Source organism: Oryctolagus cuniculus, chromosome 11 (genome assembly GCF_964237555.1).
Source record: "Oryctolagus cuniculus chromosome 11, mOryCun1.1, whole genome shotgun sequence".
Classification (NCBI taxonomy): domain Eukaryota; kingdom Metazoa; phylum Chordata; class Mammalia; order Lagomorpha; family Leporidae; genus Oryctolagus; species Oryctolagus cuniculus.
In genome coordinates, this window is record NC_091442.1 from 65078771 (window position 1) to 65102179 (window position 23409).

General features: G+C 47.6%; 1 protein-coding gene across 2 annotated transcripts in view; it reads right to left on the reverse strand.

Annotated features, from left to right (window-relative positions):
• PPM1H (protein phosphatase, Mg2+/Mn2+ dependent 1H) overlaps positions 1 to 23409 on the reverse strand; it is a 301454-nt gene that overhangs the window by 140543 nt on the left and 137502 nt on the right. For both annotated transcript variants that reach the window (XM_002711306.5, XM_051846392.2), the window contains exons 3-4: positions 22611 to 22955; positions 11794 to 11906 (exon numbers count right to left, since the gene is read on the reverse strand). In XM_002711306.5, coding sequence (XP_002711352.2) covers positions 11794 to 11906; positions 22611 to 22955 — 458 coding nt within the window. The remainder of the gene's footprint in view (positions 1 to 11793; positions 11907 to 22610; positions 22956 to 23409) is intronic.

The window sequence follows — 23409 nt, forward strand, 5'->3', positions numbered from 1 at the left end:
TGTCAAGTTTAACATAAGTAAACTCAAGATGCACTCAGGCCTATTTACAAATGATCCACTCATATTTCAACTCTATTAAGGATGACATCAAAGGCAGGAAATTAAAATCATACAGAAGAACTGCAATTTGAGGGTAGATAAGAGATTAAACCATTAAAGTCAACTAGCATATCATTTAAAGATCTCTACAATTATGACAACTTAAAAATAATCTCAAAAGGAGAGAAACTGTTAAAACAACAGTCTGGTCCCCCCCACCTGGTTAGTGTAACCTTTCTTCTGCTGCGTGAACGGAGTGTGGCTTGCTGTGAAGAATTTCTAGAGACACACACTTAGTATGCTGTTCACTTGTAAGCTTTTTCAGGACCCATATGTGCTCTTTCCAAAGCAAAAGGGGATCATGGTCAACTCTTTCTTTGCCACCTCTGACAGCTGAAGTTGAACCTACTGTGCCTATTCTAAAGCTTACAGTAGAAAATTGAAGTAACAAAGGAAGCCACTGATTTTTTTTTTTTTTGGCTTTAAGAAGAAAGAGTAACATCTGAGTTGCAGTTTCATTAGAACAATCCAAAAATGTCTCAAAATTAAGTGAAGACTAACTAAAACTAACATGAATTCCATTTTCTATACTAGCAGTTGGCCCAAACTGCTAATTGTCCACCAAAATCAATTCCTTAGGCCTGGGTATACCACTTGAACTATATTTCCAGGCCCTCTTCCTTGCTAGTTGGAATCTAGGTAATGGGATACATGCACAGGTAATATGTACCTCTGCCAAGGCTGGTCCACAAAACCCTTGAGTGCTTTGCCATATTCTTGTCCCCTTCCCTCCCACTGGATGGAGATGTCCCAGCTCTAGGAAGCCAAATGTTTAAAATGACAGTTTCCTTCAACCCAGGCCCCTGAGCTGCTGGCAGGGGACAAAGGCACCATTTCTCTCTAGGCCAGTGAACTTGGGGGGCTGATGTTTCGCCACCTAGCCTGGCTGACAGACTGTCACACAGCAGAGACACCTGTTCCCTTTCCTTACACAAATCTTGAGATCATTAAACTCTTACAAGAAAGAAGCAAAAATGAAAATAGTCGTGATAGTTTTTCAAGATTTTCAAAGTTAGAGAAACACAGTGCTTGATGAAGATCTCAAAAAAATCCAATTAGTTGCTGCAACATTCTTGCTGGCAGTAGCACAGTTGATGGACACATATCTTCATTATGGTCAAGCCCTGCTACTCCCCTTGGCAGCTTTGCCCCATCTCTCGGGAGCTCTGCTGATGGATACAACACTGAGAGTAGTCAACCTTACTGGGCAGTTTCCATGAGCCTGGCCCCAGGCTACGGGCTTTCCACACATCGGCTCCTCTTGTCCTCAGCTGGGAATGAAGTACTCTAATCCCCTCTACTCGCAAGGGACAAATTTGCACTGGAAGTCGGAGACTGGCCCAGGGTCATACAAAACTGACACAGTAGATCGGGCAGGCATTGTGGCATTGTGACTAAGCTGCAGCTTGAAACACCCAGTCCCATACTGGAGTGTCTGGGTTTGTGTCCTGGCTCTGTTCTCTATTCTAGTTTCCCGCTGACGATGCACAGCCCAAGAGGGAGAAGGGATAGTTCCATGGGGTCCCTGCCACCCTCATGAAAGACCCGGATTTAGCTCTGGGCTCCTGGCTTCAGTTTGGCCCAGTCCTGGGTGTTGTGGGAATTTGGGGAGTGAACCAGCAGATGGAAGATCTCTATCTTTTGATCTCCATCACAAACTTTTAAACATACAAAAATGAGCAAATAAGCATTACAAAAAAATGAAGTAGCAGAGCCAGGATTCAACCCAGACAGTCTGAGTCTAGGGTCCCTGTTCTTAACCACAACTCTGCCTCTCTGTGGCTGCCAGCTCCATCCCAGGCTGAGGGATATGACCTCTCCCCCAACTCCTCACAAACTCCCAAAGATCTGTTCGGTATCAACAGAAGTCATCACTTCACGTGGCTGAGCAAACTCTAGCTCCTTGGAGCTTTCCTTATCCCTTCAAACGTGGTTCTACATGTCTGCACTCTGCCAGTCTCTCCCTTGAAGTTTCCTGTCCATGCACACACATGCTGAATTGTGTCACCTCAAGAGGAGCTTCACGGGTAAAGTGAGACTGATGATAGTACTGGTGTGAGGTTATTCATGTACATGAAAACAGCGCTCGACACCAAGCCAGCCAATAAAAAGCACTGGCTACCACCTGCCTCATGTCTCCAGCACTGCAGCCTATGATAACATTCGGTTCTGGGGTCTATACCCCGTTACTGACCAGAGTAAGCTACTGCCTACTAAACACACTTTTCAAAAAAATGTCAGGGGGCCAGAGCTATGACAAAGTATGTTAAGCCTCTGCCTGCTGCACAGGCATCCCAGATGGGAATAAGTTCGGGTCCCAGCTGCTCCACTTCCTATCCAGCTCCCTGCCAGTGGCCTGGGAAAGCTATGGGAGATGGCTCAAGTCCTTGGGCCCCTGCACTCACGTGGGAGACCCAGAAGAAGCTCATAGCTCCTGGCTTCCAATCAGCCCAGCTCCAGCCATGCAGCCATCTGGGAAGTGAATGAGTGGGTGGGAGACCTCTCTCTCCCTCCCTTCTCTACCTCTCTCTCTCTGTAATGCTGCCTTTCAAAGAAATAAATGTTTTTAAAAAAGTGAGGTGATAAACTCTGTCTCCCTCACCCTGCTAGGTTTTTCTACTTAGGATCATTTTCACACCTAAGATTCAGAGAGTCCTTTCCCTTGGTTTAAGTTCCATCTGCTTAGGTCTAGCCCCATATTCCCAAGTGCTAGAGAGCGTTCTGAACCTTGCTGGTCCATCTTGCTTGCTTTCACATCATCTGCAAATTAGACAACCAGGTTCTGAAAAGCCTGAACTTGGCGCGGGATAAAGATCGAGCCCTGGGGTTTTCCACTGGAAAGTTCCCTCCTGACACTGATCCGCTGTTCTATCGGATCCCAGCAGCCAGGGACAGACAAGGTCACTACCTTGACCACAGTAATTGCACACCACCATTTCTAAGTGCAAATATTCCATTTCTTCAAACACCACGAGATTTTCCAGCTCAGCCTCTCAGCGGGCTAACAGGAAAGGGAAGTTGTTAAAAGCATAACTTGGTCGGGATGGAGAAACCAGGGCTCCTTTCCCAGGGCCCCAGCAACATGAGACCCCAAGTGCACACAAGGACACGTCTGACACATTCCAGATGAGGGAATTACGGTCTGGTGCAGGGAGGGAGGAGCCCTCAGAACTCCACAGCAGGACGTGGACACTGAGATAGGGAGCTGGATCACGGAACAAATTCTCACCCCACCTCCCGCTTTCCAGAGGAAAGGGGCCCATGTTCCAGTACACCAAGCTGCAGAAATAAATGTGCAGCCACTGGAAAAGTGTGCAGGGGGGCCACCTCCCCCCCAGCGAGCTGCAGCACATAGCACAAGGGGGAATGCGGGCTGGAGCAGCTAGCCCTGGGTGCAGCCCTCAGCTGGGGACCGCTCTCCTGTTTGACCTGAGGATGTATTAACCCTTTGCTGGCACAGACTTAGGGCAGTGATCCTCCACCTTGAGGACGCATCAGAATCCTGTGCTACAACTCAGACTGCTGGGCCCCCTCCTGGATTTCTGACCCAGTAAGTCTACCTTGCAGCCACAAAGTTTGCTCTTTTAATGAGTGCTTGGGTGATGCAACTGCTGGTTTGGGACTACACTTTGAGACCCACTGGTTTAGAGCAAGGGATGTTGGGGAGGAGACATAGAAGTCCACAGAGAAGGGCCTTTCTGCGTCTGTGTAGGCATAAGCGGCTTGACAGGAAAAGCAGATTGTCTGAGCTGTTACTTGGTCTTCGCATCTCTGAATGTATCTGTGACCTTTTGATAGTGTTATTTTCTCTCTGCTAATTTCTCCTGCAGGTGATGGGTGCAGCTAAGGGATTATGGAAAACATATACTAAAACAAAGCAGTAGTGGTGGTAGCGGGGAATGGTCATGCAAAAAAAGGCCAACTTAAGTTCTGTAGTGGAAAATGCTGGCCAATTAGAGCCACTTTTCAAATCTGTGTCCAAGAAAGTGAAAGGCGTAGTGAATTTAATGGAGTCAGTGGAGGACAATCGCGTGTATTGCTGAACTCAGAGGAAGGCTACTAGCAGGCAGCAGCATGCTGGCAGGTGTGCAGGGATGGCTTCTTGTTAGCAACAAGGAGCTTCTGGAAGGTTCTGGCCATTGGTGAAATCCTTGGACATAAAAGGGATGAATAGTTCCTTCTGTTCCCTTGGGTGGCAGGCGGTTATATAACGTTTCATTATCTTTCCCTAGCAAAAGGAAGAAGCCTGAGAGAGGAGACACCACAGATGTGTAATTGGTTTTGAATTTGGAAATGTAAGTCTTGTTTAACACCTAACTCTTATCCTCAAGAAAATTCAGACTTGCCAAAGGAATTCACCTCTGAACTAACATAGAAAGCTTTAACTTAAATGAGTAACTCAGGAAAACTAAAAGTGAAAGCGAAATGAAAGCAAACCATCCCGGCTGGACTTCCTGGCTTCATTTACAAACGATGCAGGAACACACCCATTCGTGCCTATTGCACAGAGAGAATCAGGGAACATCCTCGCTCTTCCTCACCTTCTCCCAGGAAGACCTTCAAGCTCAGGAGGATGACCCTGTGTTCCCCAGAGTCTTGAGACACTTGTTTCCAATGAAATCATAAACACAGCCAAATGGAGGTCTGAATTTGTGGCAGTAATCGTCTGCAGGACAGTCATCTAGAAGATCCCAAAACTACTCATGGTACTTTCAACAGATTACCATCAAAACCAAGACACAACATCGGAAATGGTCTCAGGCCTTTGGTGGCTTTGGGAGGAGTCAGCAGCCATCATTTCGAGAAGATATCTTTTTCTATGTTACAAATGAATGAACTGGACCACACCACACTCAATTGCATCTGAAATAGTCTGCAAGGATGGGTGTTTTGCATGGAGGTAAAGACACCGCTGGGGACGCCTGCATCCCATATCAGAGGGCCTGGCTCCACTCTTCAAGTCCTGGCTCCACTCTTTTATTTTTTTTTTTTTTTACCTTTTATTTAATGAATATAAATTTCCAAAGTACAGCTTATGGATTACAGTGCCCCCCCCCCCATAATTTCCCTCCCACCCGCAACCCTCCGCTTTCCCACTCCCTCTCCCCTTCCATTCACATCAAGATTCATTTTCAATTCTCTTTATAGACAGAAGATCAGTTTAGTATATATTAAGTAAAGATTTCAACAGTTTGCTCCCATACAGAAACACAAAGTAAAAAATACTGTTTGAGTACTAGTTATAGCATTAAATCACAATGTACAGCACATTAAGGACAGAGATCCTACATGAGGAGTAAGTGCACAGTGACTCCTGTTGTTGACTTTACAAATTGACACTCCTGTTTATGGCATCAGTAATCTCCCTATGCACCAGTCATGAGTTTCCAAGACTATGGAAGCCTTTTGAGTTCACCGACTCTCATCTTATTTAGACAAGGTCATAGTCAAAGTGGAAGTTCCCTCCTCCCTTCAGAGAAAGGTACCTCCTTCGTTGATGGCCTGTTCTTTCCACTGGGATCTCACTCGCGGAGATCTTTCATTTAGGTTTTGTTTGTTTGTTTGTTTGTTTGTTTGTTTTTTTGCCAGAGTGTCTTGGCTTTCCATGCCTGAAATACTCTCATGGGCTTTTCAGCCATCTCTGAATGCCTTTAGGGCTGATTCTGAGGCCAGAGTGCTGTTTAGGACATCCCTGGCTCCACTCTTGATTCTAGCTTCCTGCTAATGTGCACCCCGGGAAGCAGCAGGTGATGGCTCAAGTGGCTGAGTTCTTGCCACTCAGTGAGAGACCTGGATTGAATTCCTGGCTCTGACTTTGGTATGGTCTGGCATTTGGGGAAGGGAACTAGCAGATGGGACATCTCCACCCCCACCCCCAACCCCATCTCTCTGCTTAACAAATAAATGAGAAACTAAAATAACACAGCCTCTAAATGTAGCCCCCTCCACTCACCTATGCCCCAGAACCCATTCTAGGTGAAATCTAAGAGGCCACTGATGCTAGGCTGTGCAGCTTATTTTATACACATACAGGAAGGAAAAAATGTTAACTGGGAGTTCCTGATGCACAGATGTTAAAGTGGGAAAAGAGAAGCCCTTGGGAGTTGTACGAGCACATGAGGGAACCACAGGGCACAGTGCAGAGACTGCTGACTCTGTGGGGTGCCTCCCACTCGGGCTCCATGGCAGCTCTGGGGCCCTGGGCAAACTGCTTCACCTCCCTGTGGCTCCACTTATTTTCACAAATTATATCTGTCTGATATTAACCATGCCTACTTCTCACCTGGTTACTCAGAGAACTGAAAACGAGCATCTGTTTTTAATATAACAGTATTTACTATGAGGGTACTTCCAAAAGTTTATAGAAAATGGAATTGAAAGGTAAGGTTATTTTGGTGCAAATTTTTGTTTGAAATTTGTGCATAGTTTTTTCATAATATGCATTTTACATAAACATTTTGAAGACTTCTCATTGTGCCTAGCACTTCTTAGCTGGCTTATTGCAGCTGCTGTTGTAAGTCTTGCCAAGACTGGAATTAAGAATTTAACAAATCTGAAAGGGTTTTCTTTCACCTAAATGGGTTCTCTCCTAGTTTAAGCTGATAAACCTTTAGATTCTGCTTGAAATAAGTGGTGATGGCTTGGCTTTCTCAGTGCCTTAGTTCTCTAGAAATAAACTGAAACTGTCTTCTAAAATCCAGTCAAGCACCTTCCTAAACCAAGGACTCACTCTTGGCCCTAAGGAGCTAATGACTCAGACACTAGGGTGATATTTGCATATTGTTTTGCATGTCATTTGCATGCTACTGGTTCATTTTTGCTTGAAGTGAAAAATCCGCCCACCATCTGCTTCTTTCCTAGTGCTCATGATTCTAGGTGTTGTGTTGGCTGCCTTTGCCTGGGAACAATAAAACAACTGGCGTGCACTGAGCGGTTACTGCATGTGTCTCCACGGCAGGTTAGCTCAGCGGAGCAGAGAAGGGCAGGTCTGTCCCCAGCTGTGGACCAGGCCACCATGGGTCGGTTGCCTGCATCTGTGTGGACCACTCCACGTGGAGGACAGCCACTGCCTCAAACACCCATGAGCCACAAACAGCATCAGGCAGCTTTTCCTGAAGACAACCTTCCCCCACCCCTATGCACACATAGGCCTGACGGGAAATCTGACCATACACAGCTGCATGGCTTAGACAACAGACCCAGGACAATGGAGCTTCCAAGTCAAACCAAAGCAAAGCTTTCAGATAATGCACACGCAACACAGAGTCATCTTCACTCTTAAAACTATCAAGATTTAAACAAACACCAGCTAACGTCTAGCAGTACAGAAGAAAAACGAACACTTAACCAGGCCTCTACTGCCAGAGTCGGTCAGCGCCAATCAGTGCTTGAAACCGAGTCCTCTGATTCCTCACTGCTTGTCCCTAAGTGATAATGATCGAGGGACTTCTATAGGTGTAAACAAAGTTCACTTAGTGGTTATTTCTTGGGAAGAACTGAACCCAAATACCTATATAGATATCATACAAGCTGGGCAATAATTCTATGTAAGAATCTACCAGTTATAAAGAGCCCCAAATAGAGAGGGAGTGGGAAAGGGGAGGGTTGTGGGTGGGAGGGACGTTATGGGGGGGAAGCCATTGTAATCCATAAGTCGTACTTTGGAAATTTATATTCATTAAATAAAAGTTAAAAATAAATAAATAAAGAGCCCCAAATAGCACTGTAATGGGTATGTGTCCTATAAGTGACTCTTGGGATAGTGTAATTGTCTATTCATACTGGCCTTAGTGGTTTTTTTTTTTTAATATTTTAATTATTTGAAAGGCAGAGTGAGAGAGAGAGGCAGAGACATTGATCTTCCATCTACTGGTCTCGCCCCAAATGACTGCAACAGCTGAGGGTAGGCGGGGCTAAATCCAGGAGCCAGGAACTCCATCTGGATCTCCCTCAAGGCTGGCAGAAACTCAAGTTTTCGGGCTATCATCCACTGCCTCCCAGGTGCATTAGCAGGAAGCTGGACTGGAAGTGCAGAGCAGCTGTGACTCTAACCAAGCACGCGGATACGGGACACAGGCGTCCTATGAGGCACCTCAACCTGCCACACCGCCACGCTTGCCTGGTCTCCAGTTTCTATGTGAACTGTGTCCCATGTGTAAACAGCAAACTCAACCAATCACCTCGAAGATCCCAAGTTCACATCTGGGCCCTGGGGTCTGAACACTTCAAAATGTAATTAAGCTTCCTAGATTTGAGAGGTGCTGTTTGACTATGGGATTGTTACATTTTGGGTGCTTCCTACTTTATTCAAGATAAAAGTACCAGTCAGACTTTTCAAAATATTGGAAATAACATGTAAAATATATTTTACCCAACACTTAGAAGTACAGAGCCCTCATTTATAACGTCAAAGACTGACTCTAAGAAATGTGTGCTCTGAAGCTCAATCTTTAGGACACTTTAGTTTCCAAAGTGTCGCTCCTCCCTGGATGGCCTTCAAGACACCAGAAATGTTAAAGATGATCTGGTCCAAACCCACTGTCTTCACGGATCAGGGCAGTGAGGTTTGCTCTGGAAATTGGCAGCCACAGAGAGAAAAATGGGCAAGAGCCCAGAAGACGAACGCCTGGGACAGGCAGGTCCTTGGTCAGGGAGCAGACGTGCTGGGAAGCACGATGAGAAGCCCTGGCCAGTAAGGAGCTCAGAGCTTTGAAGGAAACTGTTTAAAAATGAGAAAAGGAGTAGATGTTTGGCGTAGCTGTTTAGAGACAGATCAGGATGTCTGTGCCCCATGTCAGAGTACCTGGGTTCAAGACCTGCCTCTGACTCCCCATACCAGCTTCCTGCCAATGCAACCAATGGGAGGCAGCAGGTGATGGCTCAGCTGGGAGACCCAGACTGAGTTCCCAGGTCCTGGCTTTGGTCTGCCCGGCCCAGGCTGTTGTGGGCATTTGGTGAGTAAACCACCAGATGCGAGGAGGGAGCATTCACTCACAAATACTCTGTTAAATTAAATAAATTACAAAATAATTTTTTAAAAGTGAGGAAAAGGCATTTGGGGAGAGGTTAAGCTAGAAGGGCAACCTAACGCAAAGATATTCTGGGCACAGCAGTTGAGCTGACTTCTGAGGCTGAGGACAGCTGGTGACAGGTACTTCCCTTGGGAGTGGTGAGTGAGCCCATCTCCGAGGGGGCAGGCACTCAGTCATTCAATGGGCTAGGAATGCAAACTCACCTTAAAGACCACAGCACCAGACACAAAGGCAAAAGGTGAGTGTGGGCACCGGAGCTGAACCACCAACTTGGTCTTACTTTAGAAAGCAATCACCTCCTCAGGGGCCCATCTCCTGTGAAGTTCAAGATCAGAAGTGGGCCCCTCAGTGTGTGTTTCCAAAAGCCCCAAGGACTGAGGATTCCTGTCTTAAAACTGCTCAACCCCAGGGGCAGGCAGGGAGGAAAGGAGCAGCGGATGGGCTGGCTGCTTTTCTGGGGGTACAGATGGGCCTCTCTGCCCGGCTGGCTTCCAGGAAGCCCAGGCAGGTGATGGGGGGGGACAAAGAGTCAAGCCCAGGAATCTCCTCCTTTCACTCCCTTAGCTGCTGCCCAGCTGTAGCATCTCCTGCCCTGATCCCTGCATGCCCCGGGGAGGCCTACGCCTTCCCCAGGAACCTCAGCATTCCTGGCTGGATCCCTCCACTCCTTCACTCCCAGCTGCCCCACCCGAGGTGGAGCCTGTCTTCCCTCAGAACGCTGCTGCCTTGACACTGGGGAACAGAAGCTGCGGGATAAACAGAGCATCTGCACATACTTCCAGTTACCCGGCAAAATTTAACATCAAAACTAGAGCTATCTGGGGCGCCTGGGCCAAGGCCTGGCTTTGCTCTCTATTTCAGCTTCCTGCTAATGCACACCCTGGGAAGGCAGAGGAGACAGCTCAAGTACCTGGGTCCCTGCCACCCACGTGGGAGACTCAGACTCTGTGTTCCCAGCCCTGGCTGTTGTGGGCATTTGGAGAGTGAGACAGTGGATGGGAACTCTATCTGCATCTCAAATACACACACACACACACACACAGAGACATTTTTTAAAGTCCAGAGCTCTTATAGAGTAAAACAGGACATCCATACATGAGGCTCCTTCAAAAAGTTCATGGAAAATAGTTATTATAAAAAAATGCATGCATTTCAAAAATTTTTTATACCCAAACTCTTTTAATTCCATTTTCCACAAACATTCTGAAGTCCTATCTCATACTTTTAAAATAAACTGGCCATTAAAAAACACCAATCTGCAACCCCCTTTCCCAGATTGCTGTCCTAGCAGCTGGCCTGCCTTCGTTCCCTGGGATATTCAGCAGGAAAGGTGGGGAAAGACTGCCTTCCAGGGAGGAAGGGAGAGCTCCCTAGGCTCGGGTCTCCTGCTCTGTAAGCGCAGGTGCAGTCAGGAGAGGTTGGGACTGCCTTGCAGGACCTGGTCCTCCAGGAGGGCCAGAGTGAGTGGGGATGCTGACAAGGGGTATGGGACCAGGAAGAACGAGAGAATCCTTGGAACATAACCTTCACAGGAAAATCATTCATCCTCCGAGAATGTGGAGGACCTGTTGGTGCGTAGAGCCCAGGACCTGTTATTTACGGAATAAGGAGTCGGTCTTTAAGAAAAGCTCCCAGTGAGTGACAGGAGTTTGGCTGCAGCAGGTTAAGCTGCTACTTTCGGTGCCCATATCCATATCAGAGTGCTGGTTTGAGACCTAGCTGCTCAGCTTCTGCTACAGTTCCCTGCTAATGTGCCTGGGAAAGCAGTGGAAGATGGCCCAAGTTCTTGGGTCCCTGCCACATGGATGCAGATCCTGGCTCCTGGCTTCAGCCTGGTCCAGCTCTGGCTGTTGTGGCCAACTGGGGAGTGAACCAGTGGATAGATTTCTCCCTCCTTGCTCCTCTCTGTTGTTCTGCATTTAAAATAATCTTTTTTAAAAGGACCAGCTATATAGCTGCATATTTTATTATAAAAGAGGCCAAGATGTAATATTAGAATATTAGACATATTAGAAAAATTAGAATATTTTTCATAACATCTGTGATTAAACATTCCTCACACTGAACGCGAAAAAGCACCAGTTATTTAAAAGAAATGCGAAACACGCTTATCTTATTCGCTGATAATGTTGGATAAATTGAGAGTTAACCATGCTCTCTTGGCCAAAATTCCCTTCAGCTGAATCAGGAAGAGATGCAATTGCAGCCTCCACAAGGGTGTGTGTACAGCAGGCAAAGTCTCCAGGCTGCTGGCAGGAGACAGTGCAAAGCCACGGCGTGGAAGTGGAACCCACAGGGGAGGGGCTCCCACGTTCCCCCTCCCCCTACCATCCACTTCACTCCAATCCCTTTCCTCTCCTCTCAGCACTGTCTGATAAGTTTCCATGGGAAAACAGTTTCTGAAGCCAAAACACATCTGAAGGGTGATGAACCACAGGCACAGCTGAGCAGGACTGCTACTACAGGCAATCCAAGGATCGCCCTTTCCTTTCATACCAACCTGATTGCTCTTTAACACACATGATTAGGAAGTGGAAGGCTTATGAGTCTCACTACCCAGTCCCAAGCCCAGTTATTTCATTTCCAGTCATTTAATTTTTCAAGACAAACAGTATCACAAGGCATGAGAAATTTGGAAGGATTAGATAGTTACTTCGCTTACCTGCTGTCCCCTGCATTTGCCACATACAGTTTTCCCAGGAGGCAAACCACAATGAGGGCTGTGCAGCCACCAGAGATGTTGTAGCAGCTTCTCTCCCGTTCTATTTGTAGGTCCTGAAGAAGAAAGCAAAGTTAGTGCTGGGCTGCGCACGAACTGGGGTCAAAGGCTTTCCTCCCCATCCCAGTCCTGAGTTCGGATGTGCTACTACCAGGGACAAGAAGTTCTTACATTTGTCCCTTGTGTTGGCTTTTCTACCACCTTTCGAGCAGTTATGCAGAGGACCCTGGTGGAAAACTGCCACACACCAGCCCATCTGCAGGCCAGAGACACAGCAATCAGATAAAAACGAGCAGAACAACACCACATCCAATAGCTATGGTAGGTTCTGGAACAGTTAGATTTTCGGAGGAACTTCAGGAGCTTCCACGTGGGAGAGAGAGCGAGCGAGTGGGAGAGTGAGCGAGCGAGCGAGCTGGAAATGCCAGATATGTGGACCTGTTCAATGTCTTACCTCCCAAGTTTGAATAGTTTATTTTACAGCTAGATAGGAGGTGTCTTCAACGTCAAACAGGCAGGCGTCAACCCCTCCACTTCAGATCAAAGAGCCTGCTTCCTAACTCCAACCTGCCTTCTCTCCTCACAGCCACTAATTCACAACAGTGGCACATTCATTACAGCAGGCATCGTGTCTGTGGCACGCGCGACACCAGCCCACGTGCTCCTGAGTCTCACACCCTCTCCAGTAACCTTGCTGCTCAGACGCAGAGAGGTGGGGCAGCCTGCCCACATGCCCTGACCAGAGCTGCACTCCCACCTGGCTCCCCTTCCGGACCCTCTGGGAACACCTGCCAACTTCTGAGGCCTCTCCAAGAGACTGAAAAACAGACCAACATTTCTATCAAGTACTTGGGTCCCTGCCACCCACATGGGAGACCTGCATTGAGTTCCTGGCTTCCAGTGTTAGCATTTGGGGAGTAACCCAGCAGGTGATGGGAACTTTCTCTGACTGTCTTAAATAAGTAAATATATTTTCTTAAGCTGCAGAAGAGTCAAGCCTGAGGACAACTGCGAGAGGATACAGATGATCTCCCCCTAGGATGGGCTGGATTTAATAGTGTTCAACTTTATGGTGGTGCCAAAGCAAGTCTATACTTTGAATTTTATTCTTTTCCCGGGCTAGTGATATATGGTACAACATACTCTCATGATACTGGGTTGTGGCGGTCACCACAGCTCTCAGTAAACCCTGCAATCACCGAACACTCATGTTCTCCCATGCACAGTGCTGCTAAGCCATGTTCTGTAGGTCAGGTGCAGGAGATCCATTTTCCATTTAGAATGGGTTTATCAGGATGTAACCTCCAGCGGCATCTTGGATTTCTAACATCACTTAAACCCTGTAGAATTAGCCCTCTTAATGTACTGTTGTGAGTTGTTAATTACATCATCTCAGTGACTCAAGTCTGAATGAGCGACAATTTTTATTAAAAATTCTTGAGCACCCGACTGCTTCCATGCTAGGTAAGGAATGGAATGTGAATGAGGTCTGACAGACTTAACCAACTCTTTAGTGTAATCTAAAAGGAGGAAGAGTTTCCTATGGCAAGGTATTCCTCAGAGCTCATTCTGCATTGTAGGCAGGTGCACTGTTTACACAGTTTGTGTCACAAGAAAATTTGATTAAAATTATTTAATCCTTAAGGAGGAAAAATCAAGACAGAGTGTTCCCACTAAGATGTTCTGCTCTGAGTTCGTATCTGTTTTTAGTCTTTGGGGAAAAACATTCCAGTTAGCTTACCCGGTTAATCCCTTGCTATTCCATTAACAGTGGATTCAATTATTTTTTCCCCCTGACTTCACTGTTTCTTCTTCTTTTAAGCATTTCAACTGCATTTTCTCCATAGCTCCCCCTCAGACTAAGAAATACTAAACTTGGCAGCCCTTTCTCGTCAAGAGTGGATGAAAGCCTATTTTTAATCCAAGCAACTTTGCTCATATGTGCTGGCTTTCACAAGCCCCTCCTCCACATCTGTGTGGGGTGACACACGTGCACACACTTTAATTACAAGGGTACACTCCGGGATTACGGTGACAAGAATTTGAAAGATGTGTTTCTGTAGACTTCATCCCCCTGAAGGATTCACTGACATTAAAACACACTCTTCTATTTCTTCTTAAACTGTGTGCAACAAGAACATATTCTAAAAATAATTGGGCCCCTCCCCTCGTCCCTAGAAGCCAAAATAGCACATTTATTTTTTCCTACACACACCACCTACTCCTCTCTCAAAGATGTTTCACAAAATCTTCATACTGAAGGGAACATGAAAGGACCATCTGGGTGGTTCTTTTACTATCAGATCAAACATGATAAACGAAGTCAATAGAGATATATTTACCATTAAATTAACTATGCCTTTTTTTTTTCAAGCTCTCCATCTTTCAAATTTGCATAGCTTTTTACACTCTAGGTTAAAAACGTAAAACTATTACTTAAAAAAAAACAAAAAGTTTTGGGTTTTTTACACAGCAGTGAAATCATGGGGGGAAACTGCCTATGGCTTTGTGCTAAACAAAGGCTGACTTGGCGTATTTTTCTCATTTCAGTTGTCGATGGACCCCAGGACATGAATCTAGACTAACTTACTGGCAAAGCACATGCGTATGCACATGCATCCCTTTCAAGTACGGCCCACAAGGATCACTTAAAATGACTTCAAAGATTCAATTAATAAGATAATTGATTTATCTGCTCAATCAAGAATCCTGAAGACATTGCCAGGCAATTTTCAATTATTAGGACTGAGTTATCCTGTGTCATGTTTGCTTAACCATTACATTGAAGCTAGGCTTAGCTCTCAATCATGGAATAGATCCAATTTTTAAGATTTGGGATTTTATCGTGCACAGTTTTTGTTGCAAGGAGTGGGAACAGAGAAGGAAAAGATGTATGAAATGAGACTAATTCAGCAGGAAAAAATTGCTAGGAAAAAAGCATCATTGGCCGGGATGGCTGTAATTTGGGTTGAAAGTCCCGTATGACGCAACTCTGGGGTGATGCTTTGTTTCCTAGCGATTTCAGGTTGCAGAAGGAAGGCAGCATCAGACAGCAGAAGCGGGAGAGCGCTGGGCAGTTTCAATAGGACGGAGCAACTCCCCCTAGCTAGGCTGAAACGTGGTTCTGAGCACAGCGCTAATAGTGTCAGTCACAAATAATAAGATTCTGCATGGTGCTGGTATTCCGGATCTGATCCTGGTTTATTCTGAGAAGCAGGCCATCTGCCAGCCAGGCAAGGCAGAAAAAAAAATGCACGGTTCTGCCTCATGTTGCCACCTGCTGGCTGTCTGGTGGAGTAACATGCTCATTGCTTCCTGGAGGACCTCCCTGTTCCAACAAAAAACGGACAAAAACACAACCCTAACTAAAATACAGACATCCAGTTCCCCAATTTATCACAAACACGCTAATTTTTGAAACACCAGGATTTATGAATTGAGTATGCCTTCCATTCATTTGCCTCCTTTGCATCACCATGTTGTCCACATTTACGTGATTTTTACCAACAAAGCCAAGTTGCCTGGTGTACTGAATCATTCACTCAGTAACAGGAAAACTTTCGTGGTTACACACGTGATGTATTTCCGTATCTGTCTGTCTCCCACATAAATAATTTAAAACATCATCAGCTTTCCTCCTTCCTAATAATTAAACTCCGAGAGCATTCTTCATTGCAGCAGGGAATCTACAGGCACACTCTAAAGGAACTAGGACACAAGTTTGTGGTCTTCCTGGCTGCATCCAGGATTCAAATTCTATAGGTCACAGGTTAAAATGCTAAGTAGCGCTGAATTGGTTGTTACTCCCAGGAGCACAAAGACCTTCTTCAACTATGTTGGCAACAGAATGCAGTCTGAAATGCTGACTGTTCATTTTCCTGGAGAGGGGTGAGTGATGGAGAAGGCAGGAGATTTGAAGACGTTTCTCATTCACATCTATCATCCTTGGCCAAGCAACAACCTAAACGTAGTAGGCGGCAGAACACAGCTGCAAATCCAGGACTTGTTACAGGGCATTTTTGGGAAGCAGAGCTCAAGCCAGTCAAGAAGTTCCTGAGATTCAGACCCTTTAGGAAGCCACCATTTGTTTGCCGCAGTGGACACAGCAGGGAATGGCTGCACAGCCTTCTCACTATGAGAGAAGATCCAAGAGGACATGTAACAGGGAGCTGTGGGGGCAAACCTGCCGCTGACAGCACACACAGCAAGCATTAAAGACCAGCGGTCAGAGGTCGCCTTGCCCACAAGCCGCGTGCTGTGCCAGGCAACCTGAGGATCAAAGACGGAGTGGTGCTCTCCAAGCTCCTAGTATTTGATCAACTCCCGTTGTTCAAAGTATTATCTCCCCCTCCTCTGTTAGTCTATATTCTTCAAATGGTACCACCCCCTCCCCCAAATAAGTACTATTCAATCTGGTTTGGTGTTTCTGATAATTTTTAATTGGTTCTCCCTTTCAGATAGATTTCAACATTCTACAACCTCCTTCATTGTTAAGACATCAAAATAAACAAGGCCTTGCATTTCTCCATATTCACATCATGTCTAAATGCCAGTGTCCTCCGATGTACGTTTTATCCCTGACGTCAATATTCTGTGGGGTCTGGAAGGATGCTATTGCAAGATCTAAGCTCAGTAAACTCTGGTGATTGAGAAAAACATGAGAGAGACAGAGAGGAAGGGACACAGATGGACTCTCTCTCTCTCACACACACACACACACACACACACTACTGAATGACTAGAATTACAGCACTGGCCCCTGGTGTGGGAGCAGCCCTGCCCTTCGGGGGACTGCAAGAGGCATTCTTGGTCTCAGGATGGGGAGCTGCAGGACATCGTCAGAGGCAGCTTCGGTGCTGGGCTTGGGGCCCTTTTAAAGATAAAAAGTGGAAGAGAAAGCAGAGAAGAGAGCCAGTGAGCTGAAATGCGTATGTGGCAATCTTATCTAATGTAAAAATTTTCCTATTGTAGAAGCTCAGAGTGGCACAAACACTGCAATACTGAAGAAGAAGAAGAAAAAAACAAAAAAAACCTTGAAACAGGAAAGCCAGCAAGTGGCTGCCTACAACTGTGTGGGGGAAAACAATCCCCAGGCTGCCCCTCTCTGAAAGGGCCTGAGGGGGGTTCTGCCAGATAGGTCCACAGGATAAGGAAATCAGCTAAGTGTTAGGTACTAAAAATAAACAAACAAACCCAAAATCACAAAATGTTATTCTGAATAATGACTCCAAAACTCAGTACTGAGGGGCTGGCACTGTGGCGCTGCAGGTTGAGCTGCTGCTTGTGACCCTGGTATCCTATATTGGAGCACTGGTTCAAGTCCCAGCTGCTCCACTTCTGATCCGGCTCCCTGCTAATGTGCCTGGGAAAGCAGTGGATGACAGCTGGGGTTTCATACCCATGTGGGAGACCCCGATGGAGTTCTTGGCTCCTGGCTTCAACCTGGCCCAGATCTATCATCCATTTATCTTTCTCTGCCTTTCAAATAAACAAATAAAATAAATGTTTTTTTTTTTTTTAAAAAACCCTAATATTGGGAAGAGGAAAGAAAAAGTCTTTTCTATCTGTTGATGATGATCTTGCAGGCTATGAATCTGAGAGTAGATGGTGTAAGCTCTGTGCTGCAGCAAGCATGTCAAGGGTTAAATACGGCAGGATCTCTATGAACTGGAAAAGTTTTCTTTTCTTCCCCTGAAGTCCTTGATGAAAGAAAGGAAAGCCAAGAGCATCTCTTTGTGATCAAGGTGAACATAAGACTTATCCAAACAGGCATGCCACTGAGAGTGAAAGGAAACAGTATTCATAACTACCCTGGGACAACAGTGGTCAACTGGCTCCGTCCCTGGCAAGGCATCAGAGTGGCCACTACCAAACACCATGAGAAGCAACGAACTGCTGGGTGTTCTCACAGAAGAGGCCAACCACACGGTGTGGAGAACCATATGGTGTGTGTTGGGCATTAGAGACACAACCGGGGGACAGAGATGTGAAGAGGAAGCTGGAAGGTGGGGGGGGAGGCGGAAAGGAGATGTAGCTCAAAGCTTCTTGTTCACACAGGTAGAACATCCCAGACCCGAAAATCTGAAATCTGGAATGTTCCAATCTGATAAAGTTTCTGAGCGCCAACATGACTTTCTATGTGGACAATTCTACACCAAGAAACTGCTTCATACACAAAATTAATAAACATTATATAAAATTTCCTTTGGGCTATGTATCTATGTCAGGTATAAATGAAATGTAAGTGAATTTTGTACTTAGATTTGGGTTGCCTCTCCAAGATGTTTTGTTATATAAATGTAAAATATTCCAAAACCCAAAATCCGCTTCTGGTTCCGAGCCTGTCAGGTAAGGGATGTTCACCTTGTAATAAGCTACACCAGGTTCTTCCAGGTGGGCTCCAGAGCACCTCCACACACCTTGCAATGGGCCTGCCCTGGAATTCTATCTTCCCACTGTGGCAGATGTCAGTTTGCTGCCTTTGGCCCAGCTGTGTTCTCTGATGTGGTTCTTCACCCACTTTCTCCTCAGACCAGAACACTCTCCCAGCTCCCTGGCTGTATCTCCTACCCACCCCGGATGTCACTTCCTTGGGTACGCAAGCCCTCACCTCTCCACCAGACTCTCACTTCACCTTGAAGTTCCCTTCTCAAGACTCTTCCCATTTCTGTTGCACTTGTTCAATATCCACCTATGCCTACACTGATCCATGTCCTTTTCCCTGGAATATAGTTGGTTCTCAATATCTACTGGTTGAATGAACTACATGTGAAAGTTGTCGCTCCCCCTCTTCGTGGAGGAGCAACACTGAACCCTGCGCTGTTCTTTCGTATGCTCGGCCCTCCCCGGGTTTGCTGCTGGTTCTTCCCGGGTTGGCTACTATCCCTTCCACCTCCGTGGAAGGGCAGTTCCCCCTGGCCACATTCCCCACTTCCGCAGGGGAGCGGCACACCGCCGGCCGGCTCTTCTCGGGGGCTGCACAGGTGTTCCTTCAGCTACATGTTCCCCTTAGATGTTCCTGGTGCATGCCGTCTCTCTCCTCCTTTATAGTCCTCCTCTGCCAATCCTAACTCGGCTGCCCACACGCCGAGTATGCTGCTCTCCTCCAATCAGGAGTAGGTCCTACAGTTTATTAGCTGAACTGGAGGCAGCTGTGTGGAAGCTGTTTACTTCTCTCCCAGCGCCATATTGTGGGAGAGCAGATGCATAGAATAAGTCTTAATTCCAGTAACTCAGTCTAGTCCGGTTTGCTCCCCACAGATCCCCCTTTCTTTTTATTTTTTGGCGTTGATACGTGCCTGTCTTCGGTGTCCCGCGGCACACACTCTGCTCTACTTGCTAGAGTTGCCACAGGCTCTTACAAGTCCTATCAATCAGGCAAACCGAATCCGGGTCCTCTCTTCGCCATGTTGTGAGGAGGTTTTTAGGCGCTGATGCGTGCCTGTGTTCGGTGCCCTGCAGCGCATGCTCTGGTCGAGCCTGCAGGGGCTTACAAGCCCTATCAGGCAAACCGAATCCAAGCCTTCTCATTGTCTTTTTGTGGGGAGGCCTTACTGATGTTAATTCGTGCCTGTCTTCGGTGACCTGCGGCGCATAAGCTGCTAGCCGCCGCAGGTGCTCATTGTGCTCATCGCCTCACTTAATCAGGCAGACCGAATCCAAGCTCTCACATTGCAGTGTTGTAGGGAGGCCTTTCTATTTCTCTATTTCTCTATCTCCGGGCATTCCTATTTCTCCCATTTTACTTCTATCTTCCAGCATTCCTATTTCTCTCACTTTGCTTCTAAACTTCTATTTCTCTTATCCCTGCGGCTTTCCGGCGCCTCGCCCCGCCCCGAGGCTGCTTCTCGGCGCCTCGCCGGCTCTGAGCTGCTTCAGCCTCTCTCATCTGCGCGGCTCGGCTTTGCGCGGCTTGGCTTCCCGCGCTCCGCGGTCTCCACGCCCTTCGCGTCTGAACCACGGCCTCGCGCCAGCCCCGTTCCCTATCTACTTGTGCCCCGCACGCTCTCTCTGCGCACGGCGGCTTCCGCGAGTAACACAGCGTAGCTTACGTGTCCGCCACTAGCATTCAATCTAAGTTCCCCGGGCTAGCCTGGCGAATTCAACCCAGCATACGTCTCCGCCCCACGATCTGGCTTCCCGTCCTTTGCTCCCCGGGCTAATCAGACGGATCCCAATCTGGCTTACGTTTCAGCTTCTAGTTTCAACTTTTCGCCCCCTATTCCCGGGCTAACTTGAGAATCCCAAAGTGGCTTTCGTGTCCGCCTTGGCCTGCCCCCCGCGGCTTCAATTTCCCTAACATTTTTCTCTACCCGGTATGTTTCCCCAAACTTTCCTTCAACGATATTCCTCCCTCATTTCTCCTGGCCTCTCCCCACAGTCCGCGTCCGAGTCTGTTTGTTCTAGCTTTCACTTTCGCTTTCGACCTTAGAGATTTCTCCCAGCTTCCCCCCGTAGTCCGTATCTGAGTCTATGCCTAGGCTTTCAATAGCTTCTTCCGGCACCCTTTTCGTCCGGCTTTTCCCTAGGCTGTTTGCTAGTCTCTCTCTCCGATATTTTCCCTAGGCTGTTTGCTAGTTTCTCTCTCCGATATTTTCCCTAGTTCTTCCCGTTTCTTCCCTCCTAAGTTTTTTATCCGTCCTAGGTTTCCTATCCAAGCTAGGTTTCCTATCCGACCTAGGTTTCCTATCCAAGCTAGGTTTCCTATCCGAGTCACGGCACCATTATGTCACTCCCCATTTTCGTGGAGGAGCGACACTGAACCCTGCGCTGTTCTTTCGTCTGCTCGGCCCTCCCCGGGTTTGCTGCTGGTTCTTCCCGGGTTGGCTACTATCCCTTCCACCTCCGTGGAAGGGCAGTTCCCCCTGGCCACATTCCCCACTTCCGCAGGGGAGCGGCACACCGCCGGCCGGCTCTTCTCGGGGGCTGCACAGATGTTCCTTCAGCTACATGTTCCCCTTAGATGTTCCTGGTGCATGCCGTCTCTCTCCTCCTTTATAGTCCTCCTCTGCCAATCCTAACTCGGCTGCCCACACGCCGAGTATGCTGCTCTCCTCCAATCAGGAGTAGGTCCTACAGTTTATTAGCTGAACTGGAGGCAGCTGTGTGGAAGCTGTTTACTTCTCTCCCAGCGCCATATTGTGGGAGAGCAGATGCATAGAATAAGTCTTAATTCCAGTAACTCAGTCTAGTCCGGTTTGCTCCCCACAAAAGTAAAGCAAGCAATTTTTTTTTCCTGGCAACTAAATTTTCAAGAAAAATTTCAGGTGATGAACTAGCTAATTAAATGCTGGGACAAATTTGTGAATGAACCTCTCATTACAAGTATGTTTGTTGCTAGCAACCCTTAGCCACAATGGGCGGGAATAGCCTGAGACCCTTGTGGAGGCCTGAGTCAATGTGATATTGGCCTCTAGTGGATGAAACTGGGAATACAGCAGTTCCAAGTCAAGAGACACTAGCAATCACTAAAGAAACAAAAATCCAGTTCCTTTGCTTTCCACTCCTCCTGAGTCAACGTTTTCTTCAGGGAGGCTATTGTCAAAATTTTGCCTCAAGTATTTAGCATTCTGGATACTGGCATGTACAGACACTTACTATTTTTCATTTTTATCTGAAAGGCAGAGAGCCAAAAAGAGTTTTTTTCTATCTGCTGGTTCACTCTCCAAATGCCCACAACAGCTGGGGCAGGGTCAGGCTGAATCCAGGGGCCCAGAACTCCATCAAGGTCTCCCATAAAGGTGCCAGGGGAATAAGTATTTGAGCCATCACCTACAGCCTCCCAGGGTGTGCACTAGTAGGAAGCTGGATTGGAAATGATGCTGGGTCCCTAATGCACACACTTCCAGGATGGGATGTGGTGCCCCAAATGGTGCCTCAGCACTGTGCCATCTACCAATTGGCAGAAACACATCAGAGCTTCTACAAGAGCCAGAGAGTGAGTTGAACAGCAAGCCTGAATAGGAGTCAATCTTCCTGCTTCGGTTTCTTTTTCCTAAATAACCTTGTCCCTGTTTCCTAGTGTTTTTAATCTGCATTTGCCTTACTCACAAATCCTAATAAAAATCATTAAGTGCCTTGCTCTATGTAACTTGCTGCTCAGGAAAGATCTTGAGGTCAAAAACAACCGCCTCAGTTTGAACGTGAACCCAGAGAGAGGAGAGGGGGTGGCCAGAGCTACAAGGAGCACGCCTACCTCATCCTCTATTGCTGGCAGAGGGACAGCAAGGGACCACTTCAAAACAGCTGCACACCCTTCCCAAGCATTCTCAGGAGCCAGGCTGCCTGGGACACCCTGACCAGATTCATTCCAGCAGGAACAGACAAATCCCCATTCCCTACCATCCAAGCATTCTTGGATATGGGCTGTGGGTCCTGTGCTGCTCCAGCAGAGTGACCCACAGGGCCCATCCTGGTCAAAGCACTGTTCTCAGGTCACTTCTGTGGAGGAAGGATGCTTGTGAGCACTTGACTAAATGCTATTTTGCTAAACACCTGGACTTGAGACACATGTGTCCAGCAGAGAGCAACCACCCTCCTATTTCAATCAGGTGGAGCTGCACCTGCTGGCCTCACCCTGAGGCTGACGCAACAGGTGTGATCAAGTAGGCATTTAATCTACGACCTCATGCACTCTCCTTTTTAATCTTTGCCAACATCCCCTGCCAAGAGTGCTGCTATCCAGCTGCCAGGGAGCCATGCAAGGAGAACGCAGGGTTCCCAAACCTCCCAAGAAGAGAAGGTCGTGGGGCGCTACGTACCATCTCCCTGAACGCACTTTCCAGAGCCCCGATGACCAGGCACTCATGTGGGATCTTCTTTTCCGTGAAGAAGCGTGTGGGCGGGGCGCTGGGGGAGCCTGGGGCGCCCACACCTCCGCGCAGGGAGGCGGCGCGGGTCAGAGTCCGGCTGGGGGCTGGCGTCGTCTCGGGCTCCTCTCCCAGGCACGTCGGGGGCAGGACAGCGGAATTCTTGAGGATCTCCACGAGGTCCTGCAGCTGCTCCGCCACGTGGTGCTGCAGCAGGCGCGACGCCACCACCGCGGCCCCGGATCCCGCGTGACCGTCGAACAGCGACCAGTAGTGGCAGGAAACACCGTCGGATTCCTGGTGGGAGAGGATGACAGAAAGCAGTGAGCCGCCAGGACGCCGCAAGGGGCTCCTTGTGGTTGTCTGTCTGCGGTCTGTAAATAGAGCGGTCCAATGCGGCAAAAGTATTCAGGGAAGGGTCTCCGGGTTAGTCACTTCTGCTACCGCCCAAGCAATGAGATGGCCTCTCTGTCGCCCCCTAGACAAGGAGCCCATGCAGCACACACTCAGGGGCTACCTGGAGACTTGAGCTTGGGTGCTGGTTTCAGCTCTGCCACTGAACCCCTCAGCTCTTTCTGTTTCAGCCTCAGCAGGCTTGGCCTTAAGTCTTTGGAGAAAGGCCCTTTTGGGAGGGTTCTTCCTACCACTCTCAGATAACTCTCCCATCTTCCTGGGGCTGCATCCTGAACTCCTCAAACTGTGTCTTCTCCTGGGCACCCAGCCTGGCCCGGGCCTCCCAGGACACAGCCAG